Source organism: Salvelinus alpinus, chromosome 1 (genome assembly GCF_045679555.1).
Source record: "Salvelinus alpinus chromosome 1, SLU_Salpinus.1, whole genome shotgun sequence".
NCBI classification, from domain to species: Eukaryota; Metazoa; Chordata; class Actinopteri; order Salmoniformes; family Salmonidae; genus Salvelinus; species Salvelinus alpinus.
The window spans coordinates 70,638,221-70,657,544 of NC_092086.1; the positions used below are offsets into that span (position 1 = coordinate 70,638,221).

The 19,324-nt window shown below is 44.2% G+C and overlaps 1 protein-coding gene across 31 annotated transcripts in view; it reads left to right on the plus strand.

The window, feature by feature from the left end:
- Positions 1 to 19,324, plus strand: part of LOC139584449 (disks large homolog 2-like) — a 349,254-nt gene that overhangs the window by 308,495 nt on the left and 21,435 nt on the right. For 19 of the 31 annotated variants that reach the window (XR_011676778.1, XM_071416318.1, XM_071416336.1 and 16 more), the window contains 5 exons: positions 1,667 to 1,823; positions 5,695 to 5,797; positions 6,877 to 6,921; positions 16,658 to 16,772; positions 16,861 to 17,037. Coding sequence is in view for 30 of the 31 variants with exons in the window: in XM_071416318.1 (XP_071272419.1) it covers positions 1,667 to 1,823; positions 5,695 to 5,797; positions 6,877 to 6,921; positions 16,658 to 16,772; positions 16,861 to 17,037 (597 nt within the window). In the remaining variant the exon portion in view is untranslated. The remainder of the gene's footprint in view (positions 1 to 1,666; positions 1,824 to 5,694; positions 5,798 to 6,876; positions 6,922 to 16,657; positions 16,773 to 16,860; positions 17,038 to 19,324) is intronic. The other 12 variants (XM_071416353.1, XM_071416362.1, XM_071416409.1 and 9 more) reach the window with 1 other exon arrangement.

Consider the following 19,324-nt stretch of genomic DNA (forward strand, 5'->3'; position numbering starts at 1 on the left):
ACTTTTACTTTTCTGCTTTTGGGTAAAGTTTCTGACTTAAATATGAAGTACATTTTTTTAAATAAATAAAATTTTAAACAAAAAATAATTATATATATATTTTAAAAAACGGTTATGACTGTCTTCATCCTTAATCAATTATCCAATTATCGTGCCAGCCCTAATTAGATTGAAAGAATGAAAATGGTCCAAATTAGAATTTGTCTGCTCTATTCACAGTTCAGATTTGTAGGCAATGAGAGAATCAATTGGTTGTGCTCGACTCCTTGCGTCCTCTCCTCCGTACTCTCCTCGCCTGCTTTTGAAGAAGGTCAAAAGTAATCGAGGAGACATCAAAAGATTTCAAAACACTTCCGCGCTAGCAGGTGGGAGAATACTCGTGTGACCTCTGCCGAAGGAGGTCAGTAGAATAGCATACTTCTCCGTTCGCCTACTAACAAGTTGACACACTTTTCGACCACTTATCGGTTTCCAGCTCACGGAAGAGAGGAGGACGCAGGAGTCGAGGAGAGGACAGACTTAACCCAATTGAGAACCTCCCCAAAATTGAGAAACTCCCCTTGTATTATAGGAAAACTTACTAATCACCATGCTCGGACAATGTCGTACCCTAACCTTATTTCACAAATTGTTTGAGACACACGTTAAATGTTTTTGGGTACCACTGCTTTACCCAATTACTTTAAAGCAGTATTTCACAGATTTTTTACTTCATATTCAAAGGTGACATCTTCACACATAGTGGTATGGTGCTGAATGATGTTAAAAATCAGTGAAGTGTTCCTTTAATCCCCCAGTAGATGGCAATCTATTGTTGTGTAACAAGTGTTAGGCCTGTCACAACAATCGGTCTAAGCGGGAACCTACAACCCACAGCGCAGCACTTTAGAACTAGGTCAGTGGCCATGTATATGTACAGTATCAAGCATCTCAGCATAGGGGTGCTGATATAGGATCAGTTTTACCATTAGATCACAATGAATAAGATTACATGGGACCTTGTCCTAGATCAGAGCTCTTGCTCTGAGACTCATTGCTATCGATCCCTATAGCTTGATTTCCAGACTTCATCTGTCTTTAGACATAGTCTCCTACTGTTCTCAAGCAACTCAAAAAGACACCTGGCAAGGGACTCCGAACCTTCTAGCTTTACTTTACATACATTATTAACTATATCATTTTGTTGGTTTGACAGCGACAGTGCTCCCTTCAGAGTAGATTGGTGGCACTACAGGGAAAATAAGTCTCATCTCTCCAAAGAGTCCTTGAGGAAGGTGTCCTCAATGTCCTGATTGCTATTTGACTTTCGCCCAGTGGGAGCTGGTGGCAGATGCTAGCTCTCGGTCTTCATACATGGCTATGTGTGAATGTGTGTGTGCCTGCGTGCGTGCGTGCGTGCATACATGCACACTTGTGACCTCACGCTCATGTGCAGACTCCTCGTCTCCAGGAAACCAGGCAGAAATGGGACAATGATTTAAGTAGAGCACAATGCTCCTTTGGGCCTCTGCCATCTCTGTACTGTGCCTAGGCGCGCTCTATGTGCCCCCGCGTCTATCTGCTTGAGTGTGTGATTCTCTTTCTTCTCTCCCGGACCGACAGTCAAGATGCTAAGCCCCTCGGACTCGGATGCAGAGCTGATGTACTATCTGACCTGTTTGTACAGGGATCCCAGGAGGATGGTCCTCCACAAGGGCTCCACAGGCCTGGGATTCAACATCGTGGGCGGGGAGGACGGAGAGGGCATCTTTGTCTCCTTCATCCTGGCGGGAGGGCCCGCCGACCTAAGCGGAGAGCTGCGGAGGGGAGACCAGATCCTGTCGGTGAGTTTACCCCTACAGACGCACATAATGATATTTATACTGATAATGTTTCTACATACACACACACACACACACACACACACACAGGTATGCACATGTACTGTAATTGGCAGTGCACTAACAAGGTTTGAGAACAAGATTATACTCCTGAGATGTTCCATTTTCAAGAATGTCCTGAGAAACAGTTACAGTACAAAGTAATGTACTTATACTGTACATGTTGACACACTTACGGTGCATTCGGAAAGTATTCAGACCCCTTGACTTTTTCCACATTTTGTTACGTTACAACCTTATTATAAATTTGATTAAATCTTTTTTTCCCCTCATCAATCTACACACAATAACCTATAATGACAAACCAAAACAGGTTTTTAGACATTTTTGCAAATTCGAATAACTGAAATATTACATTTACATAAGTATTCAGACCCTTTACTCAGTACTTTGTTGAAGCACCTTTGGCAGCGATTACATCCTCGAGTCTTCTTGGGTATGACGCTGCAAGTTTGGCACACCTGTATTTGGGGAGTTTCACCCATTGTTCTATGCAAATCCTCTCAAGCGCTGTCAGGTTGGGTGTGGAGTATCGCTACATGGCTATTTTCAATTCTCTCCACAGATGTTTGATCTTGTCCCTAAGCCACTCCCGCGTTGTCTTGGCTGTGTGCTTAGGGTCGTTGTACTGTTGGAAGGTGAACCTTCGCCCCAGTCTGAGGGCCTGAGCGCTCTGGAGCAGGTTTTCATCAAGTATCTCTCTGTATTTTGCCCTGTTCAGCTTTCCTTCAATCCTGACTAGCCTCCCAGTCCCAGCTGCTGAAAAAACATCCCCACAGCATGATGCTGCCACCACCATGCTTCACCATAGGGATGGTGCCAGGTTTCCTCCAGACATGACGCTTGGCATTCAGGCCAAAAAGTTAAATCTTGGTTTTATCAGACCAGAGAATCTTGTTTCTTATGGTCTGAGAGTCCTTTAGGTGCCTTTTGGCAAACTCCATGCGGGCTGTCATGTGCCTTTTACTGAGAAGAGGCTTCCGTCTGGCCACTCTACCATAAAAGGCCTGATTGGTGGAGTGCTGCAGAGATGGTTGTCCTTCTGGAAGGTTCTCCCATCTCCACAGAGGAACTCTAGAGCTGTGTCAGAGTGACCATCGGGTTCTTGGTCACCTCCCTGACAAGGCCCTTCTCCCTCAATTTCTCCGTTTGGCCGAGTGGCCAGCTCTAGGAAGTGTCTTGGTGGTTCCAAACTTCTTCCATTTAAGAATGATAGAGGCCACTGTGTTCTTTTGGACCTTCAATCCTGTCTCGGAGCTCTACGGACAATTCCTTCGACCTCGTGACTTGGTTTTTGCTCTGACATCCACTGTCAACTGTGGGACCTTGTATAGACAGGTGTACGCCTTTCCAAATCATGTCCAATCAATTGAATTTACCACAGGTGGATTCCAAGTTGTTGAAACATCTCAAGGCTGATCAATGGAAACAGGATGCACCGGAGCTCAATTTCGAGTCTCATAGCAAAGGGTCTGAATAAATAAGGTATCTTTTTTATTTTTAATACATTTGCACAAAAAAATGTTTTACCTGTTTTCGCTTTGTCATTAGCGGATATTGCTTGTAGATTGATGTGGGGGGAAATGTTTTTAATTCATTTTCGAATAAGGCTGTATGTAACATAACAAAATGTGGAAAGTCTGGTGGGGTCTGGTTATAGGTGCCAGGCGCACCGGTTTGAGTGTGTCAAGAACTGCAACGCTGCTGGGTTTTTCACACTCAACAGTTTCCTGTGTGTATCAATAATGGCCCAACACCCAAATGATATCCAGCCAACTTGACACAACTGTGGGAAACATTGGAGTCAACATGTCCCAGCATCCCTGTGGAAACGGTTTCAACAGCTTGTAGATTCCATGCCCTGACGAATTGAGGCTGTTCTGAGGGCAAAAGGAGTTGCAACTAAATTTTAGGAAGGTGTTCCTAATGTTTTGAAAAACCCAACAGCGTTGCAGTTCTTGACACCCTTTTTTGAAAGAAATATTTTTTCACAAATGCAGTGTACTGGGCCTTTACTAGTATTAGCGGACTGACAGACGTCAGCAGCTCGAAAAAATAAAACAATTCAGCATCTCAGCTTTGCTCTTGCAAGAGTCAATAGTTGGAATTGGAACAGTGTTGCCCTGTCCCTTTCTCTGCGATTGTCATTCGAATAGAATCCAGATAGAACAAAACCCTGTCCTCAAAAAATGTACATCACAAGGTGCAAAGTAATGGGCAAAGACACAAAACATCCACATCATATTTGATATTTTTCTTGGTCAAAAAACAACCACTTTTTGTGCAGTATTAATTTGCCATTCTTACAAACCTCTTAATATAAATGTACATTAGTGTATTGTACATAGGCTGGTCATCTAGGTTTGTACCTGTAGACTTACCATCACCATGAAGAAAAACAAGACACAATACGGTAATTGAGTACATTGAGACATAAAGTGGTTTGTGATGATGTGGCTTAGTTGGTAGAGCATGGTGCTTGCCATGATATGGTTGTGGGTTCAATTCCCTCGGGGGACCAGTACGAAATAGGTTGCATTTGCAAAGTATTTCAAGAAACTGGAAAATATATGTAAAGCAAGTATTTTTTATATTCCACAAGTAATATCAGATTCACTTGTTTTGTGCAGATAATTATCTGACTCAAGTTACAAATGCTAGTAAACACTCAAATACATTTATACTGAACAAAAATAGAAATGCAACATGCAACAATTTCAAAGATTTTACTGTTACACCTCACATAAGGAAATCAGTCAATTTATATCAATTCATTAGACCCTAATCTATGGATTTAACATGACTGAGAATACAGATATGCATATGTTGGTCACAGATAACTTAAAAAAAGATAGGGACGTGCATCAGAAAATGTGACCACTATTTGCCTCATGCAGCTTGACACATCTCCTTCACATAGAGTTGATCAGGCTGTTGATTGTGGCCTGTGGAATGTTGTACCACTACTCTACTCTTCAATGGCTGTGCAAAGTTTCTGGACATTGGCGGGAACTGGAACACATTGTCGTACACATCGATCCAGAGCATCCCGAACATGCTCAATGGGTGTCATACTGAAACATGAGGTGATGGCGGCGGATGAATGGCTCGACAATGGGCCTCAGGATCTCATCACGGTATCGCTGTGCATTAAAATTGCCATCAATAAAATGCAATTGTGTTCATTTTCCGTAGCTTATGCCTGCCCATACCATAACCCCACTGCCACCATGGGCACTGGGTTCACAACATTGACATCTGCAAACTGCTCACCCACACGACGCAATACACTGGTCTACGGTTGTGAGGCCGGTTGGACATACTGCCAAATTCTCAAAAATGAAGTTGGAGGCAGGTTGTAGTAGAGAAATGAAAATTAAACTCTGGCAACAGCTCTGGTGGACATTCCTGCAGTCAGCATGCCAATTGAACGCTCCCTCAAAACTTGAGACATACCCTACAATAGCCTTACTGACGCCCCTGCTCTGGCAACTTTGATCAGAGTAGGCAGTTTAGGTGCATTTCAGCTCTGGCCTGATTTACATGTCTAAGAATAACTTGTTCCCTCTTTCTCTTAGGCATGTACTCTCAGGCACGTAGTCTTTCCCTCAGTCTCTCACTTTCCCTCCCACTTCCCAGTCTCTTCACGTCACACTGTCAGACAGGCATTGAGTAGTAAGCACACACACACAGGGGTTGAGATTAATGGGTTGAGAGGGAAGGAGGGAGGGACCTGTTTGACTTGTTATTTTTTGTTTGCAGTTGTACAAAGTGGAAAATGTATGTACAGATCAATGTGTCTTTGTCAATGCAGGTTAATGGGATCGACCTACGCGGGGCCACCCACGAGCAAGCGGCTGCAGCACTAAAGGGGGCGGGCCAAACGGTCACCATCATTGCCCAGTACCGTCCCGAGGGTGAGTATCAGCTGTAACGGTCAATCACTGAGCTTCATGATCAAGGCGAAAGGCACATGACAACACACACTCTAGAACAGTGGTCGCCATCCCGTCAATTGTAATCGACTGGTAGATCTTAAGGCATTCCTAGTCCATCAGCAAACTTTTCTGTTGAATAGCCAACGATAAAGCAGTGCACTCCCGTTTATTAAATTCATCTCATGCTATTAGCGATAAGTACACTTGATTAACAAGACCAACTAAGTGGCCTTGTTCCCGCTCTGAGATTGGAAGGTTGGAAGTTCGATCCCAGGCCGAGTCATACCAAATACTGTAAAAATTAGTCCCAATGCATCTCAGCTTGGCACTCCGCATTAAGGAGATGGATTATGGGTAAGGCCCTGCGATAGACTTGTGTCCTGTCCAGTGGTGTACTTGTACATCAAGCTGCCTCAAGCTACAGAAACAGAAACTTGCTCCTCTGAGCCGTTCCATCTCACACAAGTCAAGGCTTCTGCAAGGCTACTTACAGTTGATTAACTTGCCTGGTAGGCGAAGTGGTGCCATTTTGAAAAATGTCATTGGTCTGAATATGCAAATTCAGCTACCTGGGTGGTGAGAGGTGGACCCTCTGTTGCTCTCTCCCTCCATTCGCTGAGAGACTGGCCTTCAGATGCAGGCACTGCGAGTCCAGTGAAGTCAAATTTAAAAAAATTCACTACCCAACCCTCATTAATACAGCACTACTTTTAATGTTGCATTGGCTCAGAAAAAGTGAATTTCACACTGGGTTGCATTTGCATTTGGCGATACTTCAGGGGATGACTGCAGTAACAGTGAGTCATGGGCCTGGACTTTCAGAATCACTGTGTAAAGGTGCATTCTGGGAAGATTCGTTATGTTCTGAATTGGTTTGTCCGAAGATTGTCCTCAGAAACAGTAAAGGGTATGACGTTTGAGACTGTTTTGACACTGGGGATGTAAGTGCCTGCTTGAATCATGTGGTTGAGATTTGACCAGAAACAGACTGGCACACAGGACTCCCTGCTGACGATCACTCCCCAAACTGACGACTGCTCTCTTTTCTCACCCGTCAGAACTTGCTTTGTGCTCCCCGCGCCGGGCCCCTTCGCCAGCACCAGGTTTGTGCCATGTGATCAGCGCCCAGGGTCAAAGTTGAGCAATCTGGCCCCAGTGGCAGCTCTGAACATGGACGTTCCTCACGGGGGGCTTGGGGGGGAGGATCACTGAAGTGTGGCCAGTCACGGGCAGTCCACTTACCCCTGCTCATTCACAGGCTTACTCCTTGTATCAGACAGCCCCTCCTCCCCCTTTTTGTCCCTCATCTTCCCATCTTGCAAGATCTTACCTCACCCCCTCTCCCACACACCCACACACACCAACACATACAGTACACATACTGCAGATCGGGGTGGGCAGTATCCGGTGCCCGATAATGATACAATTATTATTTTGAATAAACGACTTCAGTCTACACCTGAATGTCTAAAATCATAGAGAAATTCTAAATCCTGATGTGGCCCTCGAGACAAAAATATTTCCCACCCCTGAAGTAATTCTGAATAACAATACTAACTCACATTTGCTCATAGAAATGTATTATCGGATAAGTACTTGTTGCCTTCACTAGCAAACTGAACTGTCTGCCAATATAATTGATGACAATCAAATGAAAGACTGTCAGTTCTGTTTTGCATATGATTTTGGCAATAGCAGGTCAAAGAAGAAACGTGGGAGTATTTGACAGCAATCCTTTCATTTTAGCCTATATTGTGATGATGGTACATAACTGCTTGAATAAAATCATCAAGCTTTGCAATTGCTTCCATATTATGGCAGGTCACCTTCACTGCAGGAAATGTAAAGGAAATACCGGTACAGTGCCATAAAATAAATTGCTGTTGAGTAATTGCTTGTGTATTTGAACGTTTTTGGCAGTGTATCAAACCTCTCCACTTAGTGAAGATTTAACTGAAAGTTGAAATACCGCTTTTGATCATTCAGAACCGCCTAACTAATAAACCAAGATGCAAGATGAATCGCTGGATATGCAAGTGTAAACAGATCCTCAAATCCCAATTCACACTTTACAACATTTTAATCCTTCCTTCCACCATTACTTTACCCTTCCACAGCCTGCGGTGAACACTGTATTTCGTATTTCACTCTGCATGCACAGATGCATACCTCATTTCCATTCACCCCCCTCCTATATGGCTGTGACCGAATTATTATATTATGTCCTGGGTCATTATTGAATTTGCGTGGCATTTGTGTCCCTTGCCTTTGCAGCAATGAAAAACACGACAAATAGTTTCACATCATACATGTTTTTTGTATTATTTTGTTTATGTTGAGCTGTTTATAAATAATAAAACATAATATATAAAGTTCTTTATGCAAAGTTTAGAGCAGGCAAATTGGCTTGTCCCATTAATGATGTGTTGAGTTGTAGCGACATGTTTTGGGGATTTAGAGCTCTAACGATTCTTTTAAATGCAGAAAGTAAACAAAAGTATTTAATATATTGTATAAAAACAAAGGTTGTGTCCCCGTTAGTTTCTTTGTAATGCACCAACTCTAGTAAATATAGAGACGAGAATTCAGTCACAGCCTGTCTTTCAGGTCTTGATACTATACCCCAGCTCACAGCCCTAAACCAATGCTCACTGTGCTTTTTTCCTGGTGTAAGACATGATCTCACATCACCCATCAACACATCCTATTCCATCCATCCACACATCCTTTTCTCACTGAATGCTGTTTCCTTTTTGCAATTTCTTCCCACCACAAATGTCACTCTTCTTCCTAAATTGTGCTTGATAATGGCCAGATGTTCTAAACCTTTGTTCGAAGATATAATTTTATTTATTTATTTATTTAAGGCCAACATTTAATTGACTGTTTAATTCTTCATTCATTTATTTATACTTTTTTTTGTTTGGTTTTATTCCTTCTAAAAATAACAGACCAACATTGCATTGGTGCAAAAGCTTAGCATATGGCTAACGGAGAAAAAGTCATCATGATTCATGACACATTCAAGTACATGCAGAGGAACATTTTTAGGTAGCACATACCATTAATGTTTCCCTTAAAAAAATATATGTTAATACATTCTTTAAAAATACATTTTTCTGATTGCTAAATTTCATGTCCAAATTATCCCAAAGTGTCTAAAATTGATTGTGTAGCTCAATAAAGTTATAAAAATATGATTTACCCATAAAACACACAAAGAAATAAAAAATCACGGATATTCACTTGCATTGTGAATAGCATACGAACACATCATATGCCATGGATTTTTTTTTTTTACAGAATTACAGAAATGTTGCTATGAAACTGCACGTAAGGGTAAGGAAACCAATACAGTGCATTCGGAAAGTATTCAAACCCCTTCCCTTTTTCCACATTTTGTTACGTTACAACCTTATTCTGAAATGGATTAAAATAATGTTTTTCCTCATCGATCTACATACAATACCCCATAATGACAAAGTGAAAGGAAGTTTTTCAAAATGTTAGCAAATGTATAAAATTTAAAAAAGCAGATACCTTATTTACATAAGTATTCAGACCCTTTGCTATGATACTTAAAATGAGCTCCGGTGCATCCTGTTTCCATTGATCATCCTTGAGATGTTTCTACAACTTGATTGGATTCCACCTGTGGTAAATTCAATTGATTGGACATGATTTGGAAAGGCACACACCTGCCGATATAAGGTCCTACAGTTGACAGTGCATGTCAGAGCAAAAACCAAGCTATGAGGTCAAAGGAATTGTCCGTAGAGCTCCGAGACAGGATTTTGTCAAGGCACAGATCTGGGGAAGGGTACCAAAACATTCTGCAGCATTGAATTTCCCCAAGAACACAGTGGCCTCCACCATTCTTAAATGGAAGAAGTTTGGAACCACCAAGACTCTTCCTAGATCTGGCCGCCCGGCCAAACTGAGCAATCCGTGGAAAAGGGACTTGATCAGGGAGGTGACCAACAACCTGATGGTCACTCTGATAGAGCTCCAGAGTTCCTCTGTGGAGATGGGAGAACCTTCCAGAAGGACAACCATCTCTGCACCAATCAGGCCTTTATGGTAGAGTGGCCAGACGGAAGCAACTCCTCAGTAAGGCACATGAGTTTGCCAAAAGGCACCTCAAGGAAGTTTGTCAAAAGGCACCTAAGGACTCTCAGACCATGAGAAACAAGATTCTCTGGTCTGATGAAACCAAGGTTGAACTCTTTGGCCTGAATGCCAAGCATGACATCTGGAGGAAACCTGGCACCATCCCTACGGGGAAGCATGGTGGTGGCAGCATCATGCTGTGTGGATGTTTTTCAGCGGCAGGGACTGGGAGACTAGTCAGGATAAAGGGAAAGATGAACAGAGCAAAGTACAAAGAGATCCTTGATGAAAACCTGCTCCAGAGCACTCAGGACCTCAGACTGGGGCAAAGGTTCACTCTCCAACAGGACAACAATCCTAAGCACACAGCTAAGACAACGCAGGAGTGTCTTCGGGACAAGTCTGTCCTTGAGTGGCCCAGCCAGAGCCCAGACCTGAACCCAAATTGAACATCTCTGGAGAGACCTGAAAATAGCTGTGCAGCGACGCTCCCCATCCAACCTGACAGAGCTTGAGAGGATCTGCAGAGAAGAATGGGAGAAACTCCCCAAATACAGGTGTGCCAAGCTTGTAGCGTCATACCCAAGAAGACTCGAGGCTGTAATCGATGCCACAGGTGCTTCAACAAAGTACTGAGTAAAGGGTCTGAATACTTATGTAAATGTTATATTTATGTTTTTTTTGTGTTTTTTAATACATTTGCAAATATTTCAGAACTTGTTTTTGCTCTGTCATTATGGGGTATTGTGTGTAGGTTGATGAAGGAAAAAAACTATTTAATTTTATGATAAGGGGTCTGAATACTTTCTGAATGCACTGTAGCTGCATGACTGTTCAGGTTTGCAGATGTTTTTCATTATGCTCCTTAGCAGCTCAGTTGGTAGAGCATGGTGCTTTTATCGCCCGGGTGGTGGTTTTGATTCCTGGGACCACCCATACTTAAAACATATGCATGACTGTAAGTTGCTTTGGAGAAAACGATCTGCTATATGGCATAATTATTATTATTATTATATTATAAGTGGCGCAAAACAAGATTAGACAAATCTCAAATTAAAACGGTAGACTTGGTATCTTTGTCAAACTAAACAAAGATTAAGGAATGGCTCTTTCGACACTCAAAGGTTTTTCTACAGATGACACGATTATCCTCTGACACATTACAAGACCCGTATTAGAACCTCACATCTAGTTAGATCACTGACTATCTTTCTCTCTCTGCATCTGAGTATTGCAATGCCTGAATATGTCAATGCTGAGAACGGTCTTTCTGCTGGTTGTAATGCGCACCCTCATCTCTCTCATTGAAGGCACAGCCTGGGCGAATCTGCTCTTATTCTCCCCCAAAACTCTGCATTCTCAGGGGGAAGCACATTACATGCGTCCGGGAAGAAATTGGCTTTAAGACTCGCGGATTCCCTATTTGGATGATTTGTTGTGTTTGTGTCCATGTATTTTGTATGGAACCTTACTGATGTGAACTGTTCCAGGAGATGTTTTCTGTCCAATCTGAATAATGAACTCTCTCAGTCCAAACGTTAGTCTGATTGACTGGGTCATGCGCTCTCAGTCCTGCTTTAGCTGACTGCTATACCGAGGTATGTTGTGGGCTTTAGGCTGAAGTGAGTCTTTCTGCCTCATTAGCTGAATGGCTGCCCAGGGCTTCAGATACGACTTCTGCAGCAGTGTTTTATTACAAGGATAGTTCACCCAAATGATTATCTCACATATAATTACATATTTAGTTTCCTTACACTCAAATCAGTCTATGGACAAGAAGATACTTTTTGAGCTGGTTTACCTAGCCACGGTCACCAACTGCTGACTCACATCCAAATAATTTAAGTTACTTCAAAGCTACACAATCCCTTTCAGAGATGTTGTGATTATTTGGTCTGGTAGGGGACTTTGAGCCTTTCTCCCAAATGTCATCACAGTAGGTTTCATGAGATAGTATTAGCATTATGTTAGCATTTTGGGGTCAAAATGAAACCGCTGGCATCAATGTTTTTGTATATATATCATCCCCAAACTTTATATAGAGGTGGTGTCATGACAGGTTTCAAATTGATGGAGCAAAGTGGCATGGAGTTCAATGGAAACACAGTTTGCCATTTTGTCTTGGAAGATATCGATTACTGCTTTTCTGAGCATTTCTATATTTTTCTCTCTGCATTGTTGAAAAGGGCCCCGTAAGTGAGCATTTCACTGTTAGTCTACACCTGTTTTACGAAGCATGTAACATCAAATTTGATTGAAATAAGATTTTAGGTTTTTGTGGATGTTTGGTTTGGATGGGAAGAAGCATGGGGCTTCGACTATCCTGAGAGCAACATTTTAGAGGACTATCTGAGCTTTCTGTACTGCATGTGCCCTTCAGACACTGTCTCTAACATTGTCTGCTTTCTGTACAGTATGTCGAGAATGTCACCTTGCGTAGGGTGTGGTGGAGGGAGGGGGAATTTTCAGGGGGACTCTCAGAGCTGTAAACAGAGCATTCACTCAATAGGACAGTGTAAGGTGAAGTTTCCCAAGATGCTGATCTTACATTTACATTTAAGTCATTTAGCAGACGCTCTTATCCAGAGCGACTTACAAATTGGTGCATTCACCTTATGATATCCAGTGGAACGACCACTTTACAATAGTGCATCTAACTCTTTTAAGGGGGGGGGGGGGGGGGGGTTAGAATGATTACTTTATCCTATCCTAGGTATTCCTTAAAGAGGTGGGGTTTCAGGTGTCTCCGGAAGGTGGTGATTGACTCCGCTGACCTGGCGTCGTGAGGGAGTTTGTTGCCAGAGCAGCGAACAGTTTTGACTGGGCTGAGCGGGAACTGTACTTCCTCAGAGGTAGGGAGGCGAGCAGGCCAGAGGTGGATGAACGCAGTGCCCTTGTTTGGGTGTAGGGCCTGATCAGAGCCTGAAGGTACGGAGGTGCCGTTCCCCTCACAGCTCCGTAGGCAAGCACCATGGTCTTGTAGCGGATGCGACCTTCAACTGGAAGCCAGTGGAGAGAGCGGAGGAGCGGGGTGACGTGAGAGAACTTGGGAAGGTTGAACACCAGACGGGCTGCGGCGTTCTGGATGAGTTGTAGGGGTTTAATGGCACAGGCAGGGAGCCCAGCCAACAGCGAGTTGCAGTAATCCAGACGGGAGATGACAAGTGCCTGGATTAGGACCTGCGCCGCTTCCTGTGTGAGGCAGGGTCGTACTCTGCGAATGTTGTAGAGCATGAACCTACAGGAACGGGTCACCGCCTTGATGTTAGTTGAGAACGACAGGGTGTTGTCCAGGATCACGCCAAGGTTCTTAGCACTCTGGGAGGAGGACACAATGGAGTTGTCAACCGTGATGGCGAGATCATGGAACGGGCAGTCCTTCCCCGGGAGGAAGAGCAGCTCCGTCTTGCCGAGGTTCAGCTTGAGGTGGTGATCCGTCATCCACACTGATATGTCTGCCAGACATGCAGAGATGCGATTCGCCACCTGGTTATCAGAAGGGGGAAAGGAGAAGATTAATTGTGTGTGTCGTCTGCATAGCAATGATAGGAGAGACCATGTGAGGATATGACAGAGCCAAGTGACTTGGTGTATAGCGAGAATAGGAGAGGGCCTAGAACAGAGCCCTGGGGGACACCAGTGGTGAGAGCACGTGGTGCGGAGACAGATTCTCGCCACGCCACCTGGTAGGAGCGACCTGTCAGGTAGGACGCAATCCAAGCGTGGGCCGCGCCGGAGATGCCCAACTCGGAGAGGGTGGAGAGGAGGATCTGATGGTTCACAGTATCAAAGGCAGCCGATAGGTCTAGAAGGATGAGAGCAGAGGAGAGAGAGTTAGCTTTAGCAGTGCGGAGCGCCTCCGTGACACAGAGAAGAGCAGTCTCAGTTGAATGACTAGTCTTGAAACCTGACTGATTTGGATCAAGAAGGTCATTCTGAGAGAGATAGCAGGAGAGCTGTCCAAGGACGGCACGTTCAAGAGTTTTGGAGAGAAAAGAAAGAAGGGATACTGGTCTGTAGTTGTTGACATCGGAGGGATCGAGTGTAGGTTTTTTCAGAAGGGGTGCAACTCTCGCTCTCTTGAAGACGGAAGGGACGTAGCCAGCGGTCAAGGATGAGTTGATGAGCGAGGTGAGGTAAGGGAGAAGGTCTCCGGAAATGGTCTGGAGAAGAGAGGAGGGGATAGGGTCAAGCGGGCAGGTTGTTGGGCGGCCGGCCGTCACAAGACGCAAGATTTCATCTGGAGAGAGAGGGGAGAAAGAGGTCAAAGCACAGGGTAGGGCAGTGTGAGCAGAACCAGCGGTGTCGTTTGACTTAGCAAACGAGGATCGGATTTCGTCGACCTTCTTTCCAAAATGGTTGACGAAGTCATCCGCAGAGGGAGGAGGGGGGGGGGGGGGATTCAGGAGGGAGGAGAAGGTGGCAAAGAGCTTCCTAGGGTTAGAGGCAGATGCTTGGAATTTAGAGTGGTAGAAAGTGGCTTTAGCAGCAGAGACAGAAGAGGAGAATGTAGAGAGGAGGGAGTGAAAGGATGCCAGGTCCGCAGGGAGGCGAGTTTTCCTCCATTTCCGCTTGGCTGCCCGGAGCCCTGTTCTGTGAGCTCGCAATGAGTCGTCGAGCCACGGAGCAGGAGGGGAGAACCGAGCCGGCCTGGAGGATAGGGGACATAGAGAGTCAAAGGATGCAGAAAGGGAGGAGAGGAGGGTTGAGGAGGCAGAATCAGGAGATAGGTTGGAGAAGGTTTGAGCAGAGGGAAGAGATGATAGGATGGAAGAGGAGAGAGTAGCGGGGGAGAGAGAGCGAAGGTTGGGACGGCGCGATACCATCCGAGTAGGGGCAGTGTGGGAAGTGTTGGATGAGAGCGAGAGGGAAAAGGATACAAGGTAGTGGTCGGAGACTTGGAGGGGAGTTGCAATGAGATTAGTGGAAGAACAGCATCTAGTAAAGATGAGGTCAAGCGTATTGCCTGCCTTGTGAGTAGGGGGGGAAGGTGAGAGGGTGAGGTCAAAAGAGGAGAGGAGTGGAAAGAAGGAGGCAGAGAGGAATGAGTCAAAGGTAGACGTGGGGAGGTTAAAGTCACCCAGAACTGTGAGAGGTGAGCCATCCTCCGGAAAGGAACTTATCAAGGCGTCAAGCTCATTGATGAACTCTCCAAGGGAACCTGGAGGGCGATAAATGATAAGGATGTTAAGCTTGAAAGGGCTGGTAACTGTGACAGCATGGAATTCAAAGGAGGCGATAGACAGATGGGTCAGGGGAGAAAGAGAGAATGTCCACTTGGGAGAGATGAGGATCCCAGTGCCACCACCCCGCTGAACAGAAGCTCTTGGGGTGTGCGAGAACACGTGGGCAGACGAGGAGAGAGCAGTAGGAGTAGCAGTGTTATCTGTGGTAATCCATGTTTCCGTCAGTGCCAAGAAGTCGAGGGACTGGAGGGAAGCATAGGCTGAGATGAACTCTGCCTTGTTGGCCGCAGATCGGCAGTTCCAGAGGCTGCCGGAGACCTGGAACTCCACGTGGGTCGTGCGCGCTGGGACCACCAGGTTAGAGTGGCAGCGGCCACGCGGTGTGAAGCGTTTGTATGGTCTGTGCAGAGAGGAGAGAAGAGGGATAGACAGACACATAGTTGACAGGCTACAGAAGAGGCTACGCTAATGCAAAGGAGATTGGAATGACAAGTGGACTACACGTCTCGAATGTTCAGCAAGTTAAGCTTACGTTGCAAAAAATCTTATTGACTAAAATTATACAGTACTGCTGGCTGGTGAAGTAGGCTAGCTAGCAGTGTTGACTACGTTAGAAGGACGAAAATAGCTGGCTAGCTAACCTCGATAATTACTCTAAACTACACAATTATCTTTGATACAAAGACGGCTATGTAGCTAGCTAAGAAAAAATTGCTAAGATCAAACAAATCAAACCGTTGTACTGTAATGAAATGAAATGTAATACTACCTGTGGAGCGAAGCGAAATGCGACTACTCGCTCCAACCCGGAAGTACTTGGGTCAGTTCTACATTTTTCCCACTACGGCTAGGATAAGTTGATCCTTCATCTGTACGTAGGGGATTTTTACCCCCTGAGCCAATAGGACTGCCATTATCGAACCTGTTCTCTGTCCTGTCCCACAGCCACCTTCACAACCAGCCTTTGCAACCTAGTATCTTGAAACGATCCAAAACCGAGAGACAAATTCGAACAAGGCAAATCACTGGGAATGCATGTCCTAAGCAACAGTAAAGGATCGTTAATATTGACCAAAGCATTTAAATGTTATGATAGGCATATTGACGTCTTCATTCAACTTATTACATTTAAGAAATACAAATATTTTTTTAAACCTTTGGACATTTATATCGGGGAACAAAATCAGCCATTACAATATTGTTTTGCATAAAATATCAGGGATATTTTTACATAGTAATACTGTACATACATTAATCAATATAAAGCAGTTGAAAACATTGGATCTGTCCATTGAAATGTAAGCATATAAACAAATATATATTTTTGTTTTTACTGATGCACACTAAATGTCACAATAATCCTTTACGGATGCATCCCAAATGGCACCCTATTCCATACACAGTGCACTACTTTTGACCAGGGCCAACCTAGGTTACTGTTCTGAACAGATTCCCCCCTTTTTTCCATTGCAGTGTAGGGCAGTATACATTGAGTGTAAAACGGAACGTTATTGTACTCCTGGGTGTTGTCTTTCCCTTGCAGAGTACGGGCGCTTCGAGGCCAAAATCCATGATCTGCGGGAACAGATGATGAACCACAGCATGAGCTCTGGGTCCGGATCCCTCCGAACCAATCAGAAACGCTCCCTTTACGTCAGGTGGGTCTCTTTTGGACTGTCATCCCAAATAGATAGCATTTACCAGAATAATTATATAATAGTATGTCTCCTTCTGTTACCATCACAGAGCACAGTTTGACTATGAGAAGGCCAAAGACAGTGGCCTCCCTAGCCAAGGCCTCAGCTTTAGATACGGGGACATCCTCCACGTCATCAACGCCTCAGACGATGAATGGTGGCAGGCCCGGAGGGCGACCCCCGACGGGGACAGCGAGGAGATGGGGGTCATCCCCAGCAAGAGGAGGTGAGTGTTGGATGTGCTAAACTAAACTGTAACGTGTTTGACCAAAAGGCTAACTTCTGATCCGGGGGGACAGTGGACTTTTTACGTCCCTACCTGTTCGCAAATTTGCTTGAGAGATGCTATAAAAAAAAATATATGTTCCCGCAAAAAAAAATAACATTGGGTGTATCATTTTACTGCAAGAAATACTTCATTCTACACAAGCTATACTGAACAAAAATATAAACGCAACATGCAACAACTTCATAGATTTGACTAAGTTACAGTTAATATAAAGAAATCAGTCAATTGAAATGAATAAATTAGGCCTTAATCGATGGATTTCACATGACTGGTAATACAGATATGCATCTGTTGGTCACAGATACCTTTAAAAAAAAAAAAGTAGGGGCATGAAATAGTCAGTATCTGGTGTGACCACCATTTGCCTCATGCAGCACGACACATCTTCTTTGCATAGAGTTTGTAGCGGTATTGTTAGAGAGGGGTAAAGAAAGCTTTTTGTTCGGGTGACTGGCAGGTATTAACCCTGCCGAAAGGAAAAGAGTAGGATAGATACCGCTACCACACACACACACACACACACACACACACACACACACACACACACACACACACACACACACACACACACACACACACACACACACACACACACACACACACATCAGCAAAAGTGACTGGCTACACAAACACACATCAGCAAAAGTGACTGGCTAGAGCAGGCCTGGGCAAAGGCCAACCCGGGGGCGTATGTGGCCCGTGACCTGATTCAGTATGGCTCTCGGAATCATGCTCAGATCACATAAAGAATTTGCGATAGTAAAGTTTGGAAAAACGTATTTGTTATTCAAATGAAAAGCCCAACGAATACTCGCCTTTGTGTAATGATTTAACTACCACCGCTTGTGGGACATTTATTTTGAAGGCACGTATAAATAACAACTACACAAGGACAGACAGTGACTGACAGGTTGACCACGTCACAGTTACAGTTACAGTTACAAATAGTAGCTAGCTAGAAATTTCGAAAAAAAATATTTTTTCAAAGAAATGGAAAGTAGACAGTGAATGTAGGGTGGTCCAGCAAGAGTGGACATCGAAATATTTCTCAAATCTTATTTGTCACATACACATGATTAGCAGATGTTAATGCGAGTGTAGCGAAATGCTTTCTTTATTGAGGTATCAGGGAAAGCTGTGTGCTTAGTGTGGAGAGCGTCGCAATCTTGAAAGACTACAACTTGTCCCGACACTTCCAGACGAAGCATGCAGAGAAATATAGGAATATGTCTTCTGAGCAGAGGGCAAGAGCATCGAAAGAGTTGCTTTCTCAGTTGCAAAAGCAGCAAGGACTTTTCACGAAACGGCATTAAGCAAACGACGGAATTGCGAGAGCCAGCAACAGTATGTACTGTCCCACAAAATTGCTAAACATAGCAAGCCATTCGCTGAGGGCGAATTCATTAAAGAATGTTTAATTGACTCTGCAGCAATACTTTGCCCCGACAAGAAAGAGCTGTTTGAAAATGTTCCCTGGCAAGACGAACAGTGACACGGCGTATTGAGGACATCGCAGAGAATATGGAACAACAGTTGAAAGACAAGGTAAAGGATTTCACCTATTTCTCCTTGGCCCTGGATGAGAGCAGTGATGCACGTGACACGGCACAGTTGTTGATATTCTTACGAGGCATAACCCCAGACTTTGAAATGGCAGAAGAGCTTGCTTCAGTGTAGTCAATGAAGAGCACAACCACAGGGAAATATTTATTGGAGGAGGTTAATAAGTGTGTGGCAAAGCTGGGACTGAGTTTTGAGAAGTTATCTAGTGTGACCACTGATCGGTGCCCAAACTTGACAGGAAAAAACATTGGCCTTTTGAAAAGAATCCAAAATCAAGTAGCTGAGCTGAACCCAGATCAGAACATTATTTTCCTGCGTTGCATTATATATCAGGAGGTGTTCTGTAAATGTGTTCTGAAAATGAGCCATGTTGTGGATACAGTCACTAAAGTGTTCAACTTCATGAGCAAAATCGTTAAACCACAGGCAGTTTGTCTCACTGTTGGAAGAGACAGACTCTGGTCATGCAGATCTCCCCTATCACACAAACATGAGATGACTGAGTTTGAGGAAGATGCTTAAAAGGGTGTGGGACCTGAAGTCGGAGATTGCTGAGTTTTTGCAAATGAAATTAAAATATGTGGATTTCCCTCATCTGCAAGATAAAGAATGGTTGCCTGATTTTTATTTTCTTCGCTGTGGACATCATGGCCCTCGTGAA